Genomic DNA, 17,680 nt, shown 5'->3' on the forward strand with positions numbered 1-17,680 from the left:
CATTTTGCCAGAAAAACACCAGTGGGAGCAGGTCTGGGATACACAGGGAAAGCTTTAGGAGGGACTTAACAGAGCATTTCCATGTCAGATTTCTATGAATAACCAAGAGACCTTTACAAAACAAATCTCAGCTTTATTAAGCCAGTGTTCATTGTGCAATTACAGCCTTGGAAGGGGAGCTCAGCCCTTGGTTTGTCACACACAGGGAGGTTTCTAGCAGGTTCTCCCTCCCGCTGCAGCTGCCCTGAGGGCTGAGCAGCCCGGGCAGCTGAACTCCAGAGTGCCAAAGCCTGGGACTAGCCAAGCCCGAGGAGAGGAGAGGAGAGGGTGAGGGGTGTAAAAACAACGGAGCTGCCACGGGAGTAAAGCTCTGCATGGCTTTGGTTCATGGGCTGGTGCTGTGCAGGGCGCTTGTGCATCACAGCTAACAGGAGCAGAAACAGAAGCACTGAGGATGCCCTATGGCAATGCACACTGCGGGTGGCAGCAGGAGCTCCCCTCGCCTCCTCCCAGCTGCAATGATCCAGAAACACCCGGGCAGAGTGCAGGGATGGGTCCTGGCACTGCTGTGCCCCCAGCCCCAGAGCTGCTGGCAGGGCAGAGCCTCCTGTCCTGCTGGCTCTGCTGGTGGCTGGCTCTGGAGTGCAGAAAGGAGTAAAAGAGCCCTTCTGGTTCTGCAGGAGAGAGAATTGCAGGTGAGGCCGGGCTTTGGTCCATGCCCTGAGCCCTGCAGGACTCTGCTAGTGAGCTGCAGTGGGGCAGGGGCAGCTCGGTCCCTCTGCTCCTGCACAGGGCAGGCACAGCCCTGACTGCTGGGATGGCTCTAACTCGTTGGCATCACTGGTTTCCCATTAATAGCTCGAAATCCTCACAGGGTTTGGAATGACAAACCCATGCGTGGCTCCCTCCCTCCCGTTCCTGGGCAGCCTCGGTGAGATGTAAGTTGGATTGTGACCCATGGCCTGGCCCTGGTGGAAGCTGAGAGCTGAGTTATGGCTGGGGAGGTGCTTTGGTGAAAGGATTTTCTTTTGCAGAAACCCTGCTTCCTTTATTTCATGTACAGCGCTGTGCTAGCTGTGCCTTTCCCTTTTGCCTGCCCTAATTGGATTAATGAAGAGCAGCTGAAGATTGGGCTGCAGGGCACTCACCTCTGACAAGTGGCTGCCTCCATCACATGAGCAAACAAACTCCAGTTTGCCCAGTGCCACAGTGAGACGAGTGTTTGCTGGTTTTCATTGGAACAAGGACCTCTGACTTGAAGTGACTGGTTGGGAATGGGTGACAGGGAACAGAAAGAAGAGAAATAGCAATTCTTTAGGCTCATTCTGTAGGGGAGTTGTGGTGTCAGTGCACAGAACATCAGCTGTCAGAGCAGGGCCGGGCACAGTCCCTGCAGCCAAGGCAGGGTCTGGTCTCTCAGCACCAGCAGCTTGAGCCACTGGTAACTCACGTGGCAAACCAGTGTGCCCCAGTCCATGGGAGCTGTGCCACCCAGCCTGGGCACCCTGCTCAGCCCGTGCTGGACACGCAGCAGCGCCTGGGCTGGGCACAGCTTCCAGCACACCACCACTGGCTCATCCCTCCCCTTCTCCCGCCACCTGGCCACAGCTCCTGTGCCATTCTGGAAGTTACTGGGAATGACCCGGATACCTACTGGGATTTTGAAGACCTTTTCAGCAGCACTGTCTCGGAGCAGGAGGAGGCCTTTGTCTTCTCATGGCCCACACAGGAGGGGCTGCAGCCACAGGAGCTCCTGCCCGGGGGGCTGTGGGTGTCCTGCAGGGCCAGGCTGCTGTCCCCGGGCAGGGGTCCCTCCTCTGGGGGGCTGTGGGTGTCCGGCAGGGCCAGGTTGCTGTCCCCAGGCAGGGGTCCCTCCTCTGGGGGGCTTGGCGGCTTTTCCTCCCCCATTCCCGTGTCCTGCTGGGGCTGAGGGGGTGTGGGTGGGTGTGGGTGCCCCTGAGCTGTGTCCTTGTCACCACTTGGTGCTGCTGGCGGGGGGGTCCCCGTGGGGCTGCCGGGCCTGGGGGGCTCTGAGGTCTCTGTGGCGGGGACAGAGCCCTCGGCCGCCCCGTGGCCGCTCATGTGCAGCTTCTTCATGTGGTGCACGACGGCCGCGGCGTTGAAGGCTTGCTGGGGAGGGAGACAAAAGCCCCGGTGAGCAGCTGGTGGTGCCAGGACACGCTGTCCCCCCTGTGCCGCACTGGCTCTGTGGGATGGGCACATTCCTGCCACTAACACCACCTTTTCCTTTCCCATCGGGTGCCAGCTGCAGGTTTGGAGTCCACATCTGCTTCCAGCCAGGAACAGCTGGAAATGAGCCCCTGCCCTCTGCGCTCCTGGGGAGGCCCCTGCAGCTCCGTGTTTGGGGTGAATCTCACTTTGCAGCAGGGAATATTGCTGCAAACGCCCTGCAAACATCGACTGCGGGCAACTGCAGCTCTGGAGGATCCCAGTCCTGGGGGCTCACCCACCCAGCTGAAGCCCTGCTCAGTGCTGGCTGACAGCAACTGGTATTTGTTGGTGGAATGGCTGTGGGCTCCTGGCAGCAGCCACTTACCCTCCATTTGCTCTTTGCAAAGTTTTTCTGGATCTGAGCACTGACAGATGGGTAGATGTCACGGTGAAGGGCTGTATTTCCATTAATCCTGCAGATGGAAGAGAAGAAAATGGGCTCGTAGGCAGATGGCATTTGTAAGGCATTCCACATTCTGGAAGCACTGAACTGCTTTGTACGTTCAATCAGCAATAATTAAACCCAAAGGAAAAACAGCAACAAAATGGAACACAAACACACACTTCAAAGCCTGGGAAAGCTCAGGGTGGGATTTCTCCCCTGCCTCTGTTTGTGGAGGCAAATATGCACAAATTGCATCTTTAATTATTCATGGTTTGCTTTCTTTGCACACGAGAAGGAGCCAGCCCAGAGTGTGGGGGAGGCAGTGACGTTTGTGACGTTCATGACGGGGTGGGGGACACACACTGCTGCTGGGGGGACACTGCTGCTGGGGGGACACTGCTGCTGAGGGGACACTGCTGCTCCTGCTGCCACGGCGAGTGCAGAGTGACCCCTGGGGCTGCAGGACCCCCCTGGCCACCCCGAGTGACCCCTGGGGCTGCAGGGCCCCCATGGCCATCCTGAGTGACCCCTGGGGCTGCAGGACCCCCGCTGGGGCTGCAGGACCCCCGTGCCACCCCGAGCCTCACCAGGGGTGCCGCAGGGCCTCCTCGCAGGTGAACCTCGCGCTCGGGTTCTTCTCCAGTAAATGCCGGATGAAGTCCTTGGCTGCTTGGGAAGGGGGAAAAAGCAGAGAGGGGTTAGGGGGGTTGGTGCCTCCTTCCTGCAGAGCTGATCCTCTGGGAAACGCTGCTGGGTGAACAGCACAGAGGCCAGCCCTGAGGAGAAGGGCTTTGTGTCGCTGCACCACACGAGGTTCAGGCTGGATTTTGGGGAAAATTCCTCTGCTGAAGAGTGGTCAGGCACTGGAAGCAGATTTAGAAGTTGCCCTGAAGAGCTCTTACATCTCTCCTCTTTTTTTCCCCTTTGTTTTTCTTGCAGGAAGGATTGTGATGTTTGTTATTAAACCCCAGCACACCCCCTGCTAGGTTTGTTTGTTTGTATAAAAGATTGATGTTGAAATAAGCCGTGAGCAGCCGCCTGCAGTGAGCTGTGCACAGGGCAGCTCCACCAGCAGCTTGGGCTGCTGAGGTACAGAACAGAGGAAAAAAATGGGAAAAAACTGCAGAGTTTCCCTTCTTCCAGCATCAGAGAATGGTTTGGGTTGGAAGGAGCCCCAAAGCTGACCCAGTGCCATCCAGCCCTGCCGTTACCTGACTCGGAGATATCGTCCCAAAACGGCGACTCGAACTCGTAGTAGCCTTCCTTAATCTTCTCAAAGAGCTTGGATTCGGTTTCCTCATAGAAAGGGGGGTACCCACAGAGTCTGGGACGGAGCAGAGAGCCAGGGCCCCTCAGAGCGGGCACAGAGCGGGCACAGCTCCTCTGCAGCCCCTGTGAGCAAGGACTGGCAGCGCTGACAAGGAGCTGCTCTGCCCCCTCCGCTGTCCCTCTCTGCTCAGGGGATCTGCAGAAGAGTTAAAAACTCCACTGCAGCAGCGAGAGGACAAAGCCACAGCTGGGCCCGGGCTGAGCAGTGTGGGAGGAAACGACAGGAGAAGTACTGGGGAGGATGGGATGGGATTTGTAGGGAGCTGGGGGAGAACAAAGCGCAGGATGAGGCACAGAACAGAGCAAGAGGGATTCCTTTCCTCCCTCCTGCACTGCCTTAATTCCTGTGTTTGGGGGGAATCCAGGATCGGGGGATGCAGGGAAGGGCAGGGGGATCAGGGATGCAGGGAAGGGCAGCGGGATGGGGGATGCAGGGAAGGGCAGGGGGATCGGGGGATGCAGGGAAGGGCAGCGGGATGGGGGATGCAGGGAAATGGGGGATGCAGGGAAGGGCAGGGGGATGCTGTCCCTGCCGGACTCACAGGATGTAGGTGATGACCCCGATGGACCAGCAGTCCACGGCTTTGCTGTAGGGCTTCTGGGCCAGCACCTCGGGGGCTGCAGGACGGCAAAACCAAAGGGGTTTGTGAGCAATACTGAACTACCCAGCACTGGGGAGCAGGAATCTCAGCCACTCACAGCCCCCTGTCCCAGCTGAATTGGTCTGCGGTTTTGTATCTTTTTTATGCCATTATATAGAGAGAACCACAGACAATCTCTGCCTGCATGCTGAGGTTTAACCACAGAGCTGCTTCCAGCCAATGCAGTCTGGTGGGAATTAAACAGAATCCCATTGCATTAAAATAATTTTTATACATTTTTTTTCAATAAATATATTACCCTTAAGATTAATTTTTTCTTTGCATTTTTAAAATATCAAGATTTTTCAGTCCCTAAAGGACTATAGTTTATAGGGTCTGTGCATAGTGAGTCCCGTGTTGTTATCAACATACTGATGTATTTCTCTCCCCCTCCCACGCAATGTCCTGGATGTGCACGACCTTTTCTCCAGGAAACCCACCAGCACAAGCCCACTCCTGCCCCTCGGCTCACCCACGTATCCTGGAGTCCCACAGGCCGTGGACATGATCCCATTCTGCTCCATTTTGGACAGCCCGAAATCCGTGATCATGATCTTGGAGTTCTCCTCGGGGGTGAGGTAGAGCAGGTTCTCGGGCTGGGCACAGGGCGGCATTTGAGCAGGAAAAGGGCAGAGAGGAGCAGGACTGTGGGGCTGTGGGGCTGTGGGGCTGTGGGGCTGTGGGGCTGTGGGGCTGTGGGGCTGTGGGGCTGTAGGGCAGGGCAGGGCAGGGCAGGGCAGGGCAGGGCAGGGCTCACCTTCAGGTCCCGGTGCACGATGCCGTTCTCGTGCAGGTACTTGACAGCTGTCAGCACCTGGAGGATCACCAGGCTGGCATCCTTCTCCGTGTAAACGCCCCGCTCCAGGATCCTGTCAAACAGCTCTCCCCCAGACACCCTGTGGGGAGGGCAGCTTAGGAAGAAAAGGGTGGAAGAAAGGCAGGCAAAGCTCCTGTGCTCGGCCAGCTGAGCTCCTGCTCCTTTCCCAGCGGATTTGGGGAGGCTGAGGCTGGTGGGCGCAGTGCCAGGCTGCCAGGGGGCTGCTGGCAAACCTGATGCTGTGAGGCAAATCCTGCAGGTACCCAGCCCTGCCTCAGCTCCACTCCACACCGGGCTGGAGGGTTTTGTTTTTACTGAACCTGCAGCCAACAGCAGCAGCCGGTGCTCAGAGCTGTTCCCTGCTGCTGACACGGTGCCCATTCCAGTTCTAGAAACCCTGCATGGCACAGCTTTAATTAGAAATACTTCTGTCTCTGCCCTGCTAAACTGTGAGGGATTTACACAGGTAGATCCAGCTCGTGGTTCAGAAAGTGGCTGTTAGAAGAGGGATGGGCCGAGGGGCCCCAGGGAGTGTCCAGCCTGCTGCTGAAATTCTCCACATCCCCTGCTCCTGCCTGCGCCTCCTCTGTGGCCCCAGAGAAACGGCTCTGCTGCTACTCACAGCTGCATGACCAGGTAGAAGTGGGTTGTGCTCTCATAAATATCTTCCAAAGTCACGATGTTTTCATGCTTTATCCTGCAAAGGGAAATGTGGGTCAGAAACAAATCCTGGCAAGGACAGAAGGGGGAAAACCCGGCAGTAATCTTGCTTTAATCACCAGGGACAGCTCACTGGGGCTTCTGTGCCTCCCCCGGCGTGGCAGAGGATCATTGATGCCCATCCAGTTCCCTTTGGAGCACCAGGCACCATCAGTGGGGGCACCAGACCCTTTATTTAAAGCACCCAGCACACCGGGGATGCTCCTTGGACTGTCCCACTCACTTTTTCAGCACTGCTATTTCATTCTCCAGGCTGCTGTCCCTGTTCAGAGGAGACTTCTTGATGCATTTCAGAGCAAAGAGCTTGCCAGTGCTTTTCTGCTTCACCAGGAAAACTTCTGAGAAGGCACCTCTGCAGAGAGGGGGAGAAGCTGCATTTCAGTGCTGGGAACGGGAGGGTCTCACAGAGGGGAAACAGAAAACACAGAAAACGTGCTGGGAACTTCATGTGGATGCTGATTCCAAAGCTGGAGCTGTACTGGAGCAGCACCAAGTGCAGGGTGCTCAGGGCAAGGCAAATAAAGCCCCACATTTTAGGGAAAACGTTCATTCTGCACAGTCCACCATGCAGCTGCAGTTTGGGTTGTGCCACCCAACATTCTGCATGACAAAATGCAAAACAGCAGGAGCAGCCCAGTTATCTTTAAACTCAGCCTCTGCTTGTTCCCCTGCTGCAGAGGATGCTGTCCCTGTCCCCGGGGACAAAGTGACAGCGAGTCTCAGCCCAGCAGCAGCTGCAGGGATTTATAACTACCTAAAACCCCAATCCTGTTACAGCTCTGTCCTGAGCACGGGGCTGGGGCACTGACACTGACCCTGGGCCCTCACTAATCCTCATCAAACCTTAATGAAGCAGCTCCTTAATTGGGGGTTCAATGGGACTTGCTGTGCGTCCGCCAAGGGCAGGGCAAGGAAGGGCAGTGCTGTGGAGCCTGGGGGAAAGTGATAACAACTTTGAGGTGGTTTTGAGTCCCAGATCTTCATTTCAATTCTTCAGAGAGCTGAAGCAATGCATGTGGGAAAAATCCCAATTTCTAGCGCTAAATTTTCCTATTAAAGCAATAGTAGGAAATGAACAACCTACAAATCAGCTGCTGGGGCATCTGTTCTACATCTCTGTCCCAAACAGTTTATAATAATTATGGCCCTTATTAAAAACGATGAATCAACAAGTGGGCTAGGAGAGAACAAAGCTTTTTCTAGCCTCATTCCTTTAGCGAAAGCTGCTGGATAATTCAATTAATCTCTGAGGCTGACAAGGAACAGGATTTGGAGTAGCTGCTTCTTTGGGAGCTTTCTCGTGGGCTCAGAAGTCACAGAAAATTTGTCCGTGACAGAACTCGCTGGTGGAGGTAATTCAATTCCTCCCCCACAACCTTGGAAATGTTTTGTTGTCTCATCCCCATGAATAGGCAAATGAAGCTGTTAACGCACAGGGAAGGATTGTACAACCCCAACATCCTTGTTTTTGTTTCATTCCCCGACTGAGTCAGGGCTCCTGAGCTAAATATACAACTTGTTTTTGTCATCCTGTACCCGCCCCAGCGCCTGACCTTGCAGGGCAGAGCAGCAGGAGAGGGGCAGGAGGGGGATCCCCATGGGCGCTTCTTATCCCCGTGCAGGAGAGGGTCAGAGGGGCTGGAGGAGGGCAGAGGGCACCTGGGGCTGTGCCTGGGGCTGGTAGGGAAGGTGAGGCAGGGGTGGCAGCAGCATCCTGGGCTCCTGGAGCTGTGCCTGGGCTGTTGGGGAAGGTGAGGCAGGGGTGGCAGCAGCAGCAGCAGCAGCAGCAGCAGCAGCATCCCGGGCTCCCCTCGGCCGTTCCTGGCCTGCCCCAGAGCAGCTGGTCCCCAGGACCTTGGCCAGGGCCAGCAGGGCCCCGGAGCCAGGGCTGGGGCAGGGCAGGGCGCTGTACTCACGATCCCAGGGCCTCCATGAAGATGAAGGTTTTGCGGATGTTGCTGGTCTGCTTCTTCCAGGAGCCGCTGCCGTCCTCCTCCTTGCGCCCCATCTCCTCCAGAGTGAAGCAGGAACGCTGGCAGGGGCAGGAGGAGAGGTCACTGTGTTAGGAGGAGCCCAGGAGTCCCCAGCCACAGCTGGATCACAGCTGGATCACAGCTGGCCAGGGCCTGGGGCTGTGAAACGCTCCCCAAACCCCTCAGAGCTCATCATGAGATCGGGTCTGGGGGCTGGAGGGACACTGGAACCTGAGACAGGAACCTGAGACAAGGGAAAAATAGATGTAAACGTGACCCTGGGCAGCAGGGAGCATCCCTGGGCAGAAGGGAGCATCCCTGGGGGTGGCAGCATCCCTGGGGTGGGGAACATCCCTGGGGTGGGGAACATCCCTGGGGTGGGCAGCACCCCCTGCACCACAGCCAGGGGCTCTGGGACACAGCTGAGCCTTCAGAACACAAAGCAAAAACTTTCATGGATGTTTTTTATCTCTTTGGAAAAGGCAGAAGTATTAAAGCAGACAAAAAGCTGAAAGGTCTTTTTTCATGAGAGACTGCTTAGATATTGGATTCCTCCTGAACCTACTTTATCTCCTTAATTAGCACGTTTGCAGGGTTTTCAGCTCCTTGACACATTTTTTAAAGGTTAATTTAACATTATTGAAACCGAAATTGACTCAGCTGTAAACAGTTGAAGCCTTCGGTCCATAAAATCAGCAAAGGCCTCATGAACTTGACCTTTATTTACCTCTTTCAGATCCTGTGTAACTCACAGAAATACAGCTCCTTCTAGAGCCCAGCCTTAGCTTGCTCTTTGAAATCAGGGAAAGTCAAAAGTCCTTCACAAAAATGCTGATCAATCAGTAGAAAACTTTCTGCCAATTATTTTAAGTTCCTAAATAACGTTTTCTTTGCAGTCATCTGCCCATCCCGAACCTACAGATCTGGACACTCACAGAAAGAGACTCGTTCACCCCCTGACAGTGCAGGTGTGCCAGGTGCCGTGGCATTACTGAAAAGCTCATTCAGTGCTGCAGGTGGGACCCTCTGGAGCTGAGAGTGAAGTGCATAACACAGCTTTGATTTGTGGGGCTTCCCCCTCCCCAGCAGAACAAACACAGCCACACTCAGCCTCACACCTCAGCTTCAGCTGATTTTGTGTCACAGACAGAGGAAAACAAACACGTGTGCTACCAATGTCTGACCTTTGGGCTCTCCTGCAGCCTGAGCCAACAAACTGCTCTGCTCTGCTCTGTGTGACCCAGACCCAGCTCGACACTGCCCAGGGTGCAGGGATGTTATTCTGACCTTGCCTAAATCTTTCCTGAGGAAATCTGCTCTGCTTCCACATCCCACAGCAGCAAAGGCATCTGCAGCCAGCCCCTGCCCCTGAATGGATGTAAGTCATGATTAATGGGCTCGTGACAAACTTCCATGTGCAGGGGGAGCAGACATGCAGCTTGCATGGATTTGCCTTTGGAATTAGAACTTTATAGGAAAAAAGGAGAATGCAAATTAAAAGGGCTCTGATTAAAAAAAAAAAATACAGCAAAGCAAGCAAATGGCATGTGAATGAATGGCTGAATGAATGAGTGAATGAACGGAGTGCCAGGGCAGCCTCTGTGTTCAGGGACAAAAGAAGAACTGAAACCACGAGCTCGCCATTACAAACAAGCCCACGCCAAAGCTCCGGATTCCCACCACACCATCCATCCATCCATCCATCCCTCCATCCATTCCAACTGGGGCAGCACTGGCAAAATCTCCATTTTCATTGCCCATAGCCCCGATTCCCTGCAGTCCCTTGGATGTAAAACCTCGGACAGCTCTCTAGGAGATCGCTGCACACAACACGAGTGCTGAGCACAGCGCGGAGGAGAAGTCCTCTGCTGCTTCTGCCACCAGGAAAAAGCAATTTAAAGCAGAGCAGGTGAGCGGGGGTCCCACCTGCCTCACCCAAAGAGCAGCAACAGCAAAAGGCTGGCGAGGAAAGGAAATTTTGCTTACCCAAGTCAGCCCAGACAAAGCAACTCCTGTTGGCTGCTCGCGCTCGGCGCCGTCTGCGGGGATTAGAGTGGGGAGGAGGAGGAGGAGGAGGAGGAAGAGGAGGGAGATGGAGCTGAGATGGTAACCAGGGAGCAGCAGGGGCACGGGATGCTGCAGCAGGGCTGGGGGAGCACGTCAGGGCTGGGTATCCGGGTGCCCACGGGCTCAGGGCTGGGTATCCAGGTGCTGCAGGCTCAGGGTGGGTATCCAGGTGCTGCAGGCTCAGGATGGGTATCCAGGTGCTGCAGGCTCAGGGTGGGTATCCAGGTGCCCACAGGGTCAGGGTGGGTATCCAGGTGCCCACAGGCTCAGGATGGGTATCCAGGTGCTGCAGGCTCAGGGTGGGTATCCAGGTGCTGCAGGCTCAGGATGGGTATCCAGGTGCTGCAGGCTCAGGGTGGGTATCCAGGTGCCCACAGGCTCAGGGTGGGTATCCAGGTGCCCACAGGCTCAGGGTGGGTATCCAGGTGCCCACAGGCTCAGGATGGGTATCCAGGTGCCCACAGGCTCAGGGTGGGTATCCAGGTGCCCACAGGCTCAGGGTGGGTATCCAGGTGCTGCAGGCTCAGGATGGGTATCCAGGTGCTGCAGGCTCAGGGTGGGTATCCAGGTGCCCACAGGCTCAGGGTGGGTATCCAGGTGCCCACAGGCTCAGGGCTGGAGCTGGGCATGCAGCTCAGGCTGGTTCTGATCCATCCCCAGACAATTCCTGCCTTCCTCCCAGCGATGCTCCTGGGGCTGGGGAGCCGCCCCCGTTCCCTGGGCTGGGCTGGCACCTCTGTGGGGCTGCCCTGCCCGGGACAGGCTGTGCCAGCCCTGCCAGGGATGCTCCTCACCCGCTCCCCGTGCCACAAACCCCTGCAGAGCAATCACAGGGCACAGCCCCCCGAATTTGGGGCTATTTCACCACACAATGACTCTATTTTGAGTTTCAAAGCCTCCCCGTGAGTGCCAGCTCAAGCACAGCCCACATGAATAGAGGAAATATTAATAATTCTCAGAATCTTTGCTACGGTGTGGGATTTTTAGAGCTGGCAATAACAACTTTACTGACTGCCTTCTCAGCTGATTTACACTGCCACCTAGAATAATGCATGGGAAAAGTCCACATCATTGTGGAGTTTAGTTTTACATCAGGGATAAATCAGCTCTGAGGCAATACTGAAAAATCACGCTTTTTTATTCACTATATTTTCCCTCAGCAGCTTGGTTCCAAGGCAAAGGCTCTTGGGTGTTGAGCCTGTCTTTGCTGCTCCATCCCTGGGAACTCCCCAAAATCTGAGGGATTTTGGTCAGGATTCCTGCATGTGGGTCTGCAGCTTTCCTTTCCTGCCAGGTTTGGGTGGAATTTCCTTAAAATCCACTGCAAGGCCTCACCTGGAGTGAGGGGGAGCCAGTCCCACTGCAGGGGAGACACCAGGGTCAGGGCCATGTCAGAGCCTTTGTCAGGGGCTTTATTGGCTTTATTGCAGGTTTATTGGGGCTTTAGAGGGTATATCAGGGGAGTTTATTGGGGTTTATTAGGGCAGTTTATTTGCTTTATTAGGGGAGTTTATTGGGTTTTTATAGGGCCATATTAGGGGAGTTTATTGGGATTTATTAAGGGGGCTTATTGGGTTTATTAGGGGGTTTACTAGGGTAGTTTATTTGGGTTTATTTAGGGGGGTTTGCTAGGGGAGTTTACTGGGGGTTATTAGAGGGTTTATTAGGGGTTTTATTAGGGGGTTTATTAGGGGTTTATGGGGGGTTTATTAGAGGGTTATGGGGGGTTTATTAGGTTTTTTGGGGGGTTATTAGGGTTTTTTGGGGGGTTATTAGGGGTTTTTTGGGGCGTTATGAGGGGTTTATGGGGGTTTATTATGGTTTTTTTGAGGGGATTTATTAGGGGTTTATTAGAGGGGCTTACTAGGGTTTTTTGGGGGCTTATCAGGGTTTTTTGGGGGATTTATGAGGGTTATTTTGGGGGGGTTAATAGGGATCTTTGGGGCAGTTTATCAGGGTTATTTTGGGGGGTTTTGGGGGGTTCAGGGGAGGATTTTGAGTCAGGACAAATGCACACCTGGATGCAAACACACACCCAGCAAAGGCAGGCCAGGCTGGCAGTCCCTGGGCTCTCCTGGAGCCCGAGCCAGGCGGTGCCATCCTCGGGCAGTGCCATCCTGGGGCCGGGCAGGATGGGCATGGCTGCACTGGATGTTCCTGGGGCTCTTTCCCAGTGCCAGGCTCGGGGCAGCCCCCTGAGCATCCCCTGAGCATCCCGGGCTGGTGCCAGCAGAGAGCACTGCAGCACAGCCCATGGAGCAAACCGGGCAGGGACAGCCCCTGCCTCAAGAAAAGTTGTAAAACCACCAGTGGTGCCCTCGGGGTTGGCAGGTATTGCAGCAGAACTCCTGGAAACGGAGATCATTTCAATAGCACATCCTTCTCAGTCTGGGAGATTATTCACTTTTCTTTCTGGCCCTAAAACGGGAGTTCTGTAAGGCAGGGAGGCTCCTCCATCCAGGGGTGGTTGGGAATGAGCTGAGCTGGGTCTGGGTTCTTTGGGGCTGCATTGCCTCAGCTGGAAAGAGCTGCTCTTTTCTCCAGGCTTTGTTTTTAAACTTCAGTGCATAAATTGGTGAATGAGTTACCCACGGAGCTCAGTCTCAGGTTTTATGTTCTCCTTAACCTGGGAATTCTGGTCCTGGAGACTGCCAATGCAATGGTTACCATTCATTTTAAAATGGCAAAGAATCATGTAATTAGCTGCTGCTGAGCATTACTGCTAATTACCCCGTTCAGTGGCACATCATTAACTGCACAGCTTCATTATCTGTCCCTAAATAATTCCATCCATCTCTTGTATCTCCATCACTTCCATACAAACCAACCAGCATCCCAAATGTGCCCCTCCAGCCAGGCTCGGGGGCTTTGGGGCTGCTCTTCTCCCACCCGAGAGGCGGACTGTGCACCAGGAGAGGCTGGCTGGGCACCAGGAGAGGCTGACTGGGCACCAGGAGAGGCTGGCTGGGCACCAGGAGAGGCTGACTGGGCACCAGGAGTGGCTGACTGGGCACCAGGAGAGGTTGACTGGGCACCAGGAGAGGCTGGCTGGGCACCAGGAGAGGCTGACTGGGCACCAGGAGAGGCTGGCTGGGCACCAGGAGAGGCTGGCTGGGCACCAGGAGAGGCTGACTGGGCACCCTGGGCCATCCTGTATGGAATTCCAGCCTCCCATTCCCAACCCACACAGTCCCTGGCACACAGAGCCCTGCCTGTGCTGACAGCTCACACCCAGAGCTGAGGAAGAGGAAGCCAATTAGGAACCTAAAAGGGCCTTTCATCAGCCTTTTGAAAAATCCAGCGCTAATTATGCAGGTTTGAATAGATGTTTACTCAAGGGGTTAATTATGCATCCCTGAAGAGCAAAACTTCATTTGGTGCATCTGGGGGGGCTCAGGCTGCTGCAGGCTCGGGGAGCCCTGGGATGTTCCTCCCCTCCAGCCCCTGCCCCTCTCCTGGGAGAAGCAGCCAGGGAGTGCCCGTGGCTCGCTGGGAGGGTGGGGAGGGCTGGGCTGGGGCTGTGCTGGGGCTGTGCTGGGCTTTATTTCGTGTCCTTCCCTCTGGGCTGCTGTGCCTGTGCCCAGGGCAGCTCCAGCAGTGCCCAGGGATTCCCTGGGAGCATCACCCGGGACAGGAGCACCTGGGATGGAACTCCTCCAGCAGCCCCCAGGGAGCTCCTGCCCTGCCCAGGGCTGGCACCCCCTGCTCAGTGCTCCCACTGGGGGGAACTTCAATACTTCACTTTTACAGACAAATACAGCAGCAGGAGCAACGGAATTCCGAATTTCCAGAGCCATTCCTTTTACACCTTGTGGCTGCTGGTAAAACCCAGGCTTGTTAAGGCATTCCCAGCAAAAGAAATATTTCAGGACGCTGAAATCTGCCTGAAAGACTTCTCCAGGAGCAATTTTTCTTTGTCAGCTTATTACTGTGAGCAGTAAATAATCAAGGAGATAAGTGCACTGTAGAATTTGGCTAGGGGAAGAATGCAATTAGATTTCTCTGGGCTTGTCTCATACAGGATTATGCCTGTTTCAGCTCAGGCTTTTTTCCTCCCGGGCCACATAGCGGCTTTAAATCACTTTTTCTATTTTATCTGTGATTACAGGCTTAAGAACATGAGGGAAAAAACCCTCCTGTAAGTGATACACCAACACTATCTTGATCTCTGGTGCTTCTCAGCAGGTTCTAAAGAATTTGGGACAAGGCCTGAGAGGAACCCTCGTCCCTGGGGAGGAGGAGGAGCAGGCCCAGGGCACAAGGACAGAGAGCACAGAGCACAGAGCACAGAGCACAGAGCACAGAGCAGGAGAGCCCAGAGCCCCTTCCAGGACCTTCCAGGACCTTCCAGCCCCTTCCAGCCCCTTCCAGGACCTTCCAGCCCCTTCCAGCCCCTTCCAGGACCTTCCAGCCCCTTCCAGCCCATTCCAGCCCCTTCCAGGACCTTCCAGCCCCTTCCAGGACCTTCCAGCCCCTTCCAACCGATTCCAGCCCCTTCCAGGACCTTCCAGCCCATTCCAACCCCTTCCAGCCCCTTCCAGGACCTTCCAGCTCCTGAAGGGACCCCAGAGGGACCCATCCCCAGACCTTCAGGGACAGGACAAGGGGGAACGGGCTCCCACTGAACAAAGGGGAACTTCTGTTGGGTTTGGGATGAAATCCTTCGCTGGGGCTGCCCTGGCAGTGCCCAGGCAGGGTTTGGAGCAGCCTGGCGCAGTGGGAGCCGTCCCTGCTGTGCTTCCCCACCCCTGAGCAGCTCAGGGGTCTGTGCTGCTCTCCCTGCTCCAGCCCTTCCCAGGTTTTGGGGCTTTCCCAGGGCTGAGTCCTGCTCAGGCAGAGCAGCCAGGGCACCCCAAACCTCAGCGTGGCTGCAAAGGATCCCCTCCCTGGGCAGAGAGCTGGCACAGCCTGGCTGTGCTGTGGGAGCATCTCGGAGGGTTCCTGGGGTCTGTGGGGACCTGGGCTGGCCCCCTGCTCACCCCCAGCCCTGCAGCACCTCCTGCCCGTGAAATCCTGTTATCTGCACAAGTTCAGTGGAACATGAATAATCTCCAAGGCTCGCTGTTTGTTTGCTGCTCTCCTCGTGCTGCACAAACCCACCCTCATCTTCCCCTCAGCAGAAATGAATTACAAGAGAAGGAAGAGAAAACCAGACCGTTTTCCCAAGGCCACACAATTTCTCAGATATCCATTTCAAGGTGTTTATTGCAGCCTTTCATCCCCCTCCCCGACTGTTGAGGCTGAATTCCTTGCCTGGCAACAGATGGGATGCCAATTTATTTTTAGCAATTTGTTTGCTTTGATTGCACCCTTAAACACCACCCTGCTTTTAAGTCCATGCAGCACCTCGGGGCTGGCAAGGTGGGCTGGACCCTGCGCCAGGAACGGGGAGAGGAGCTGCTGCTGGTGGGTGATGCTGCCGAGCCAGGGATGGGTGAAACCACTCGCAGGACTTGGAAGGAAAAATGAGATTTGATTCAAAAGCACTTCTCGCTTTTATAGAGAACATCCTGAACATGAGTTCCATTGAATTAAAGTAAAACCATTTCACCTGATTGGTGCACTGGGCTTAGCAGCAGAGAAATGGAAGTTGGGGCTGGTTGAGGACTGGATAAGCTGCGTGAGAAAATGTATTTGAGGCTTTTACTTTCTTTTTCTGTCTGTTTTTCTGGCTTTTCTCCTTGCTCTGAGCACCTGGATGCTGCACAGGTAGCAGGGGTGGTTAGGGCTGTGCAGGGAGCTGTTGGCATTTGTACAAAATCACCTTTTCTGTCCCCTTGCCCTGTCACCGTGGGGCTCAGGCTGCGAGAGGAGAAAGTGCTCAGCCTCTCAGCACAGACAAAAAATAGCAACGATCAGTCCTAAGCAGCTTTGGGGATTTCAGCGTGACCCAGCGCTGTGCCCCGAGCCCAGAGCTGCTGGGTCAGGCCTGCCTGAGCCGGGCTGGGCTGGGCTGGGCTGGGCTGGGCTGGGCTGGGCTGGGCTGGGCTGGGCTGGGCTGGGCTGGGGGGGACTCACAGGGACCCTGCAGGGACGTGGGCTGAGTGAGACTGAGTATTAGATAGCAAATGCTAGATCCTGGACACTAAATACTGAATATTAGATACTAAATACTGAATATTAGACACTAAATACTGAATATTAGATACTAAATACTGAATATTAGACACTAAATACTGAATATTAGATACTAAATACTGAATACTAGACACTAAATACTGAATATTAGATACTAAATACTGAATACTAGACACTAAACACTGGATATTAGATACTAAATACTAGATACTAAATGCTAAATGCTGGATACTAAAGACTGACTATTAGCTGAATATTAGATACTAAATACTATTAAATACTAGATACTAAATACTGAATATTAGATACTAAATACTAGATATTAAATGCTAAATACTAGATATTAAATACTAGATACTAAATGCTAAATACTAGATACTAAATACTGAATACTAGATACTATATACTAGATATTAAAAACTAGAAACTAAATGCTAAATACGTTATTCTAAATATATTAAAAACTAGATATACCAAGTGCTAAATACCAGATACTAAATATATTAAAAACTAGATATACCAAGTGCTAAATACCAGATACTAAATATATTAAAAACTAGATATACCAAGTGCTAAATACCAGATACTAAATATATTAAAAGCTAGATACTAAATGCTAAATACTAGGTATTAAATACTAAATTATGAATATGAAACCATGGGCTCTGTGTCCATGGGAAATCCTCCCAGCCCCTCCAGCTCCAGGAGGGAGAATCCCTGCTCCTGAGCTGGCCCGGCACCCTTGGGTGTCCCAGGTTCTCCTGGCAGGGCTCGCAGGGCAGCACCCCGGGGTTTTGGGGAGCAGAAGGGGCACCCCGAGGCTCAGGGCAGCACCCCAAGGTTTTGGGGGAGCAGAAGGGGCAGCACCCCAAGGCTCAGGGCAGCACCCCGAGGCTCAGGGCAGCAGAAGGGGCACCCCGAGCTCAGGGCAGCAGAAGGGGCAGCACCCCGAGGCTCAGGGCAGCACCCCAAGGCTCAGGGCAGCAGAAGAGGCAGCACCCTGAGGCTCAGGGCAGCAGAAGGGGCATCCCAGGCTCAGGGCAGCAGAAGGGGCACCCCAAGGCTCAGGGCAGCACCCCAAGGCTCAGGGCAGCAGAAGGGGCACCCCAAGGCTCAGGGCAGCACCCCAAGGCTCAGGGCAGCAGAAGTGGGGTGTCAGTGGCCCTGTGGGGAGGCAGAGCAGCCCGGGCTCTCTGTGCCTGCAGTGTTTGGGATCATCACCTGCTCCCAGGGCACCACCCTGCGATTCCCCAGAGCTGAACCTGCCTTATTTTAGCCCAAACCCACCCGCCAGTGGCCGCACACGTGTGAAAGTTCCCGTGGTGTGTTATTAGCGCTCCTGTTTTACAAGGGCCACTCACCAAGGGCACAAACACTCAGTGCCCTGTCAGTGCTGCCTCTGAAGCTGCTGGGGAGGTGAGCACCGGGATCTGCTGTC

The 17,680-nt window shown here is 54.5% G+C and overlaps 2 protein-coding genes across 3 annotated transcripts in view; both read right to left on the reverse strand.

Annotated features, from left to right (window-relative positions):
- Positions 1 to 17,680, reverse strand: part of G0S2 (G0/G1 switch 2) — a 64,462-nt gene that overhangs the window by 30,306 nt on the left and 16,476 nt on the right. The gene's annotated exons all lie outside the window — the stretch shown is intronic.
- CAMK1G (calcium/calmodulin dependent protein kinase IG) lies at positions 113 to 10,489 on the reverse strand. Of its 2 annotated transcripts, XM_030261442.4 has the most exons (13): positions 10,084 to 10,489; positions 8,041 to 8,156; positions 6,348 to 6,476; positions 6,027 to 6,101; positions 5,345 to 5,483; positions 5,060 to 5,183; positions 4,489 to 4,564; positions 3,829 to 3,941; positions 3,205 to 3,283; positions 2,558 to 2,645; positions 1,655 to 2,130; positions 1,149 to 1,264; positions 113 to 674 (listed from the first exon to the last, which is right to left on the reverse strand). In XM_030261442.4, the coding sequence occupies exons 2-12, from the start codon at positions 8,130 to 8,132 to the stop codon at positions 1,171 to 1,173; spliced, it is 1,485 nt and encodes a 494-aa protein (XP_030117302.4). In that variant the 5' UTR covers positions 8,133 to 8,156; positions 10,084 to 10,489; the 3' UTR covers positions 113 to 674; positions 1,149 to 1,170. The 2 variants fall into 2 exon arrangements, with proteins under 2 accessions (XP_030117302.4, XP_072774945.1); XM_072918844.1 differs by lacking the exon at positions 1,655 to 2,130 and having other exon boundaries at positions 10,084 to 10,482.

This window comes from Taeniopygia guttata, chromosome 26 (assembly GCF_048771995.1).
Source record: "Taeniopygia guttata chromosome 26, bTaeGut7.mat, whole genome shotgun sequence".
NCBI lineage: Eukaryota > Metazoa > Chordata > Aves > Passeriformes > Estrildidae > Taeniopygia > Taeniopygia guttata.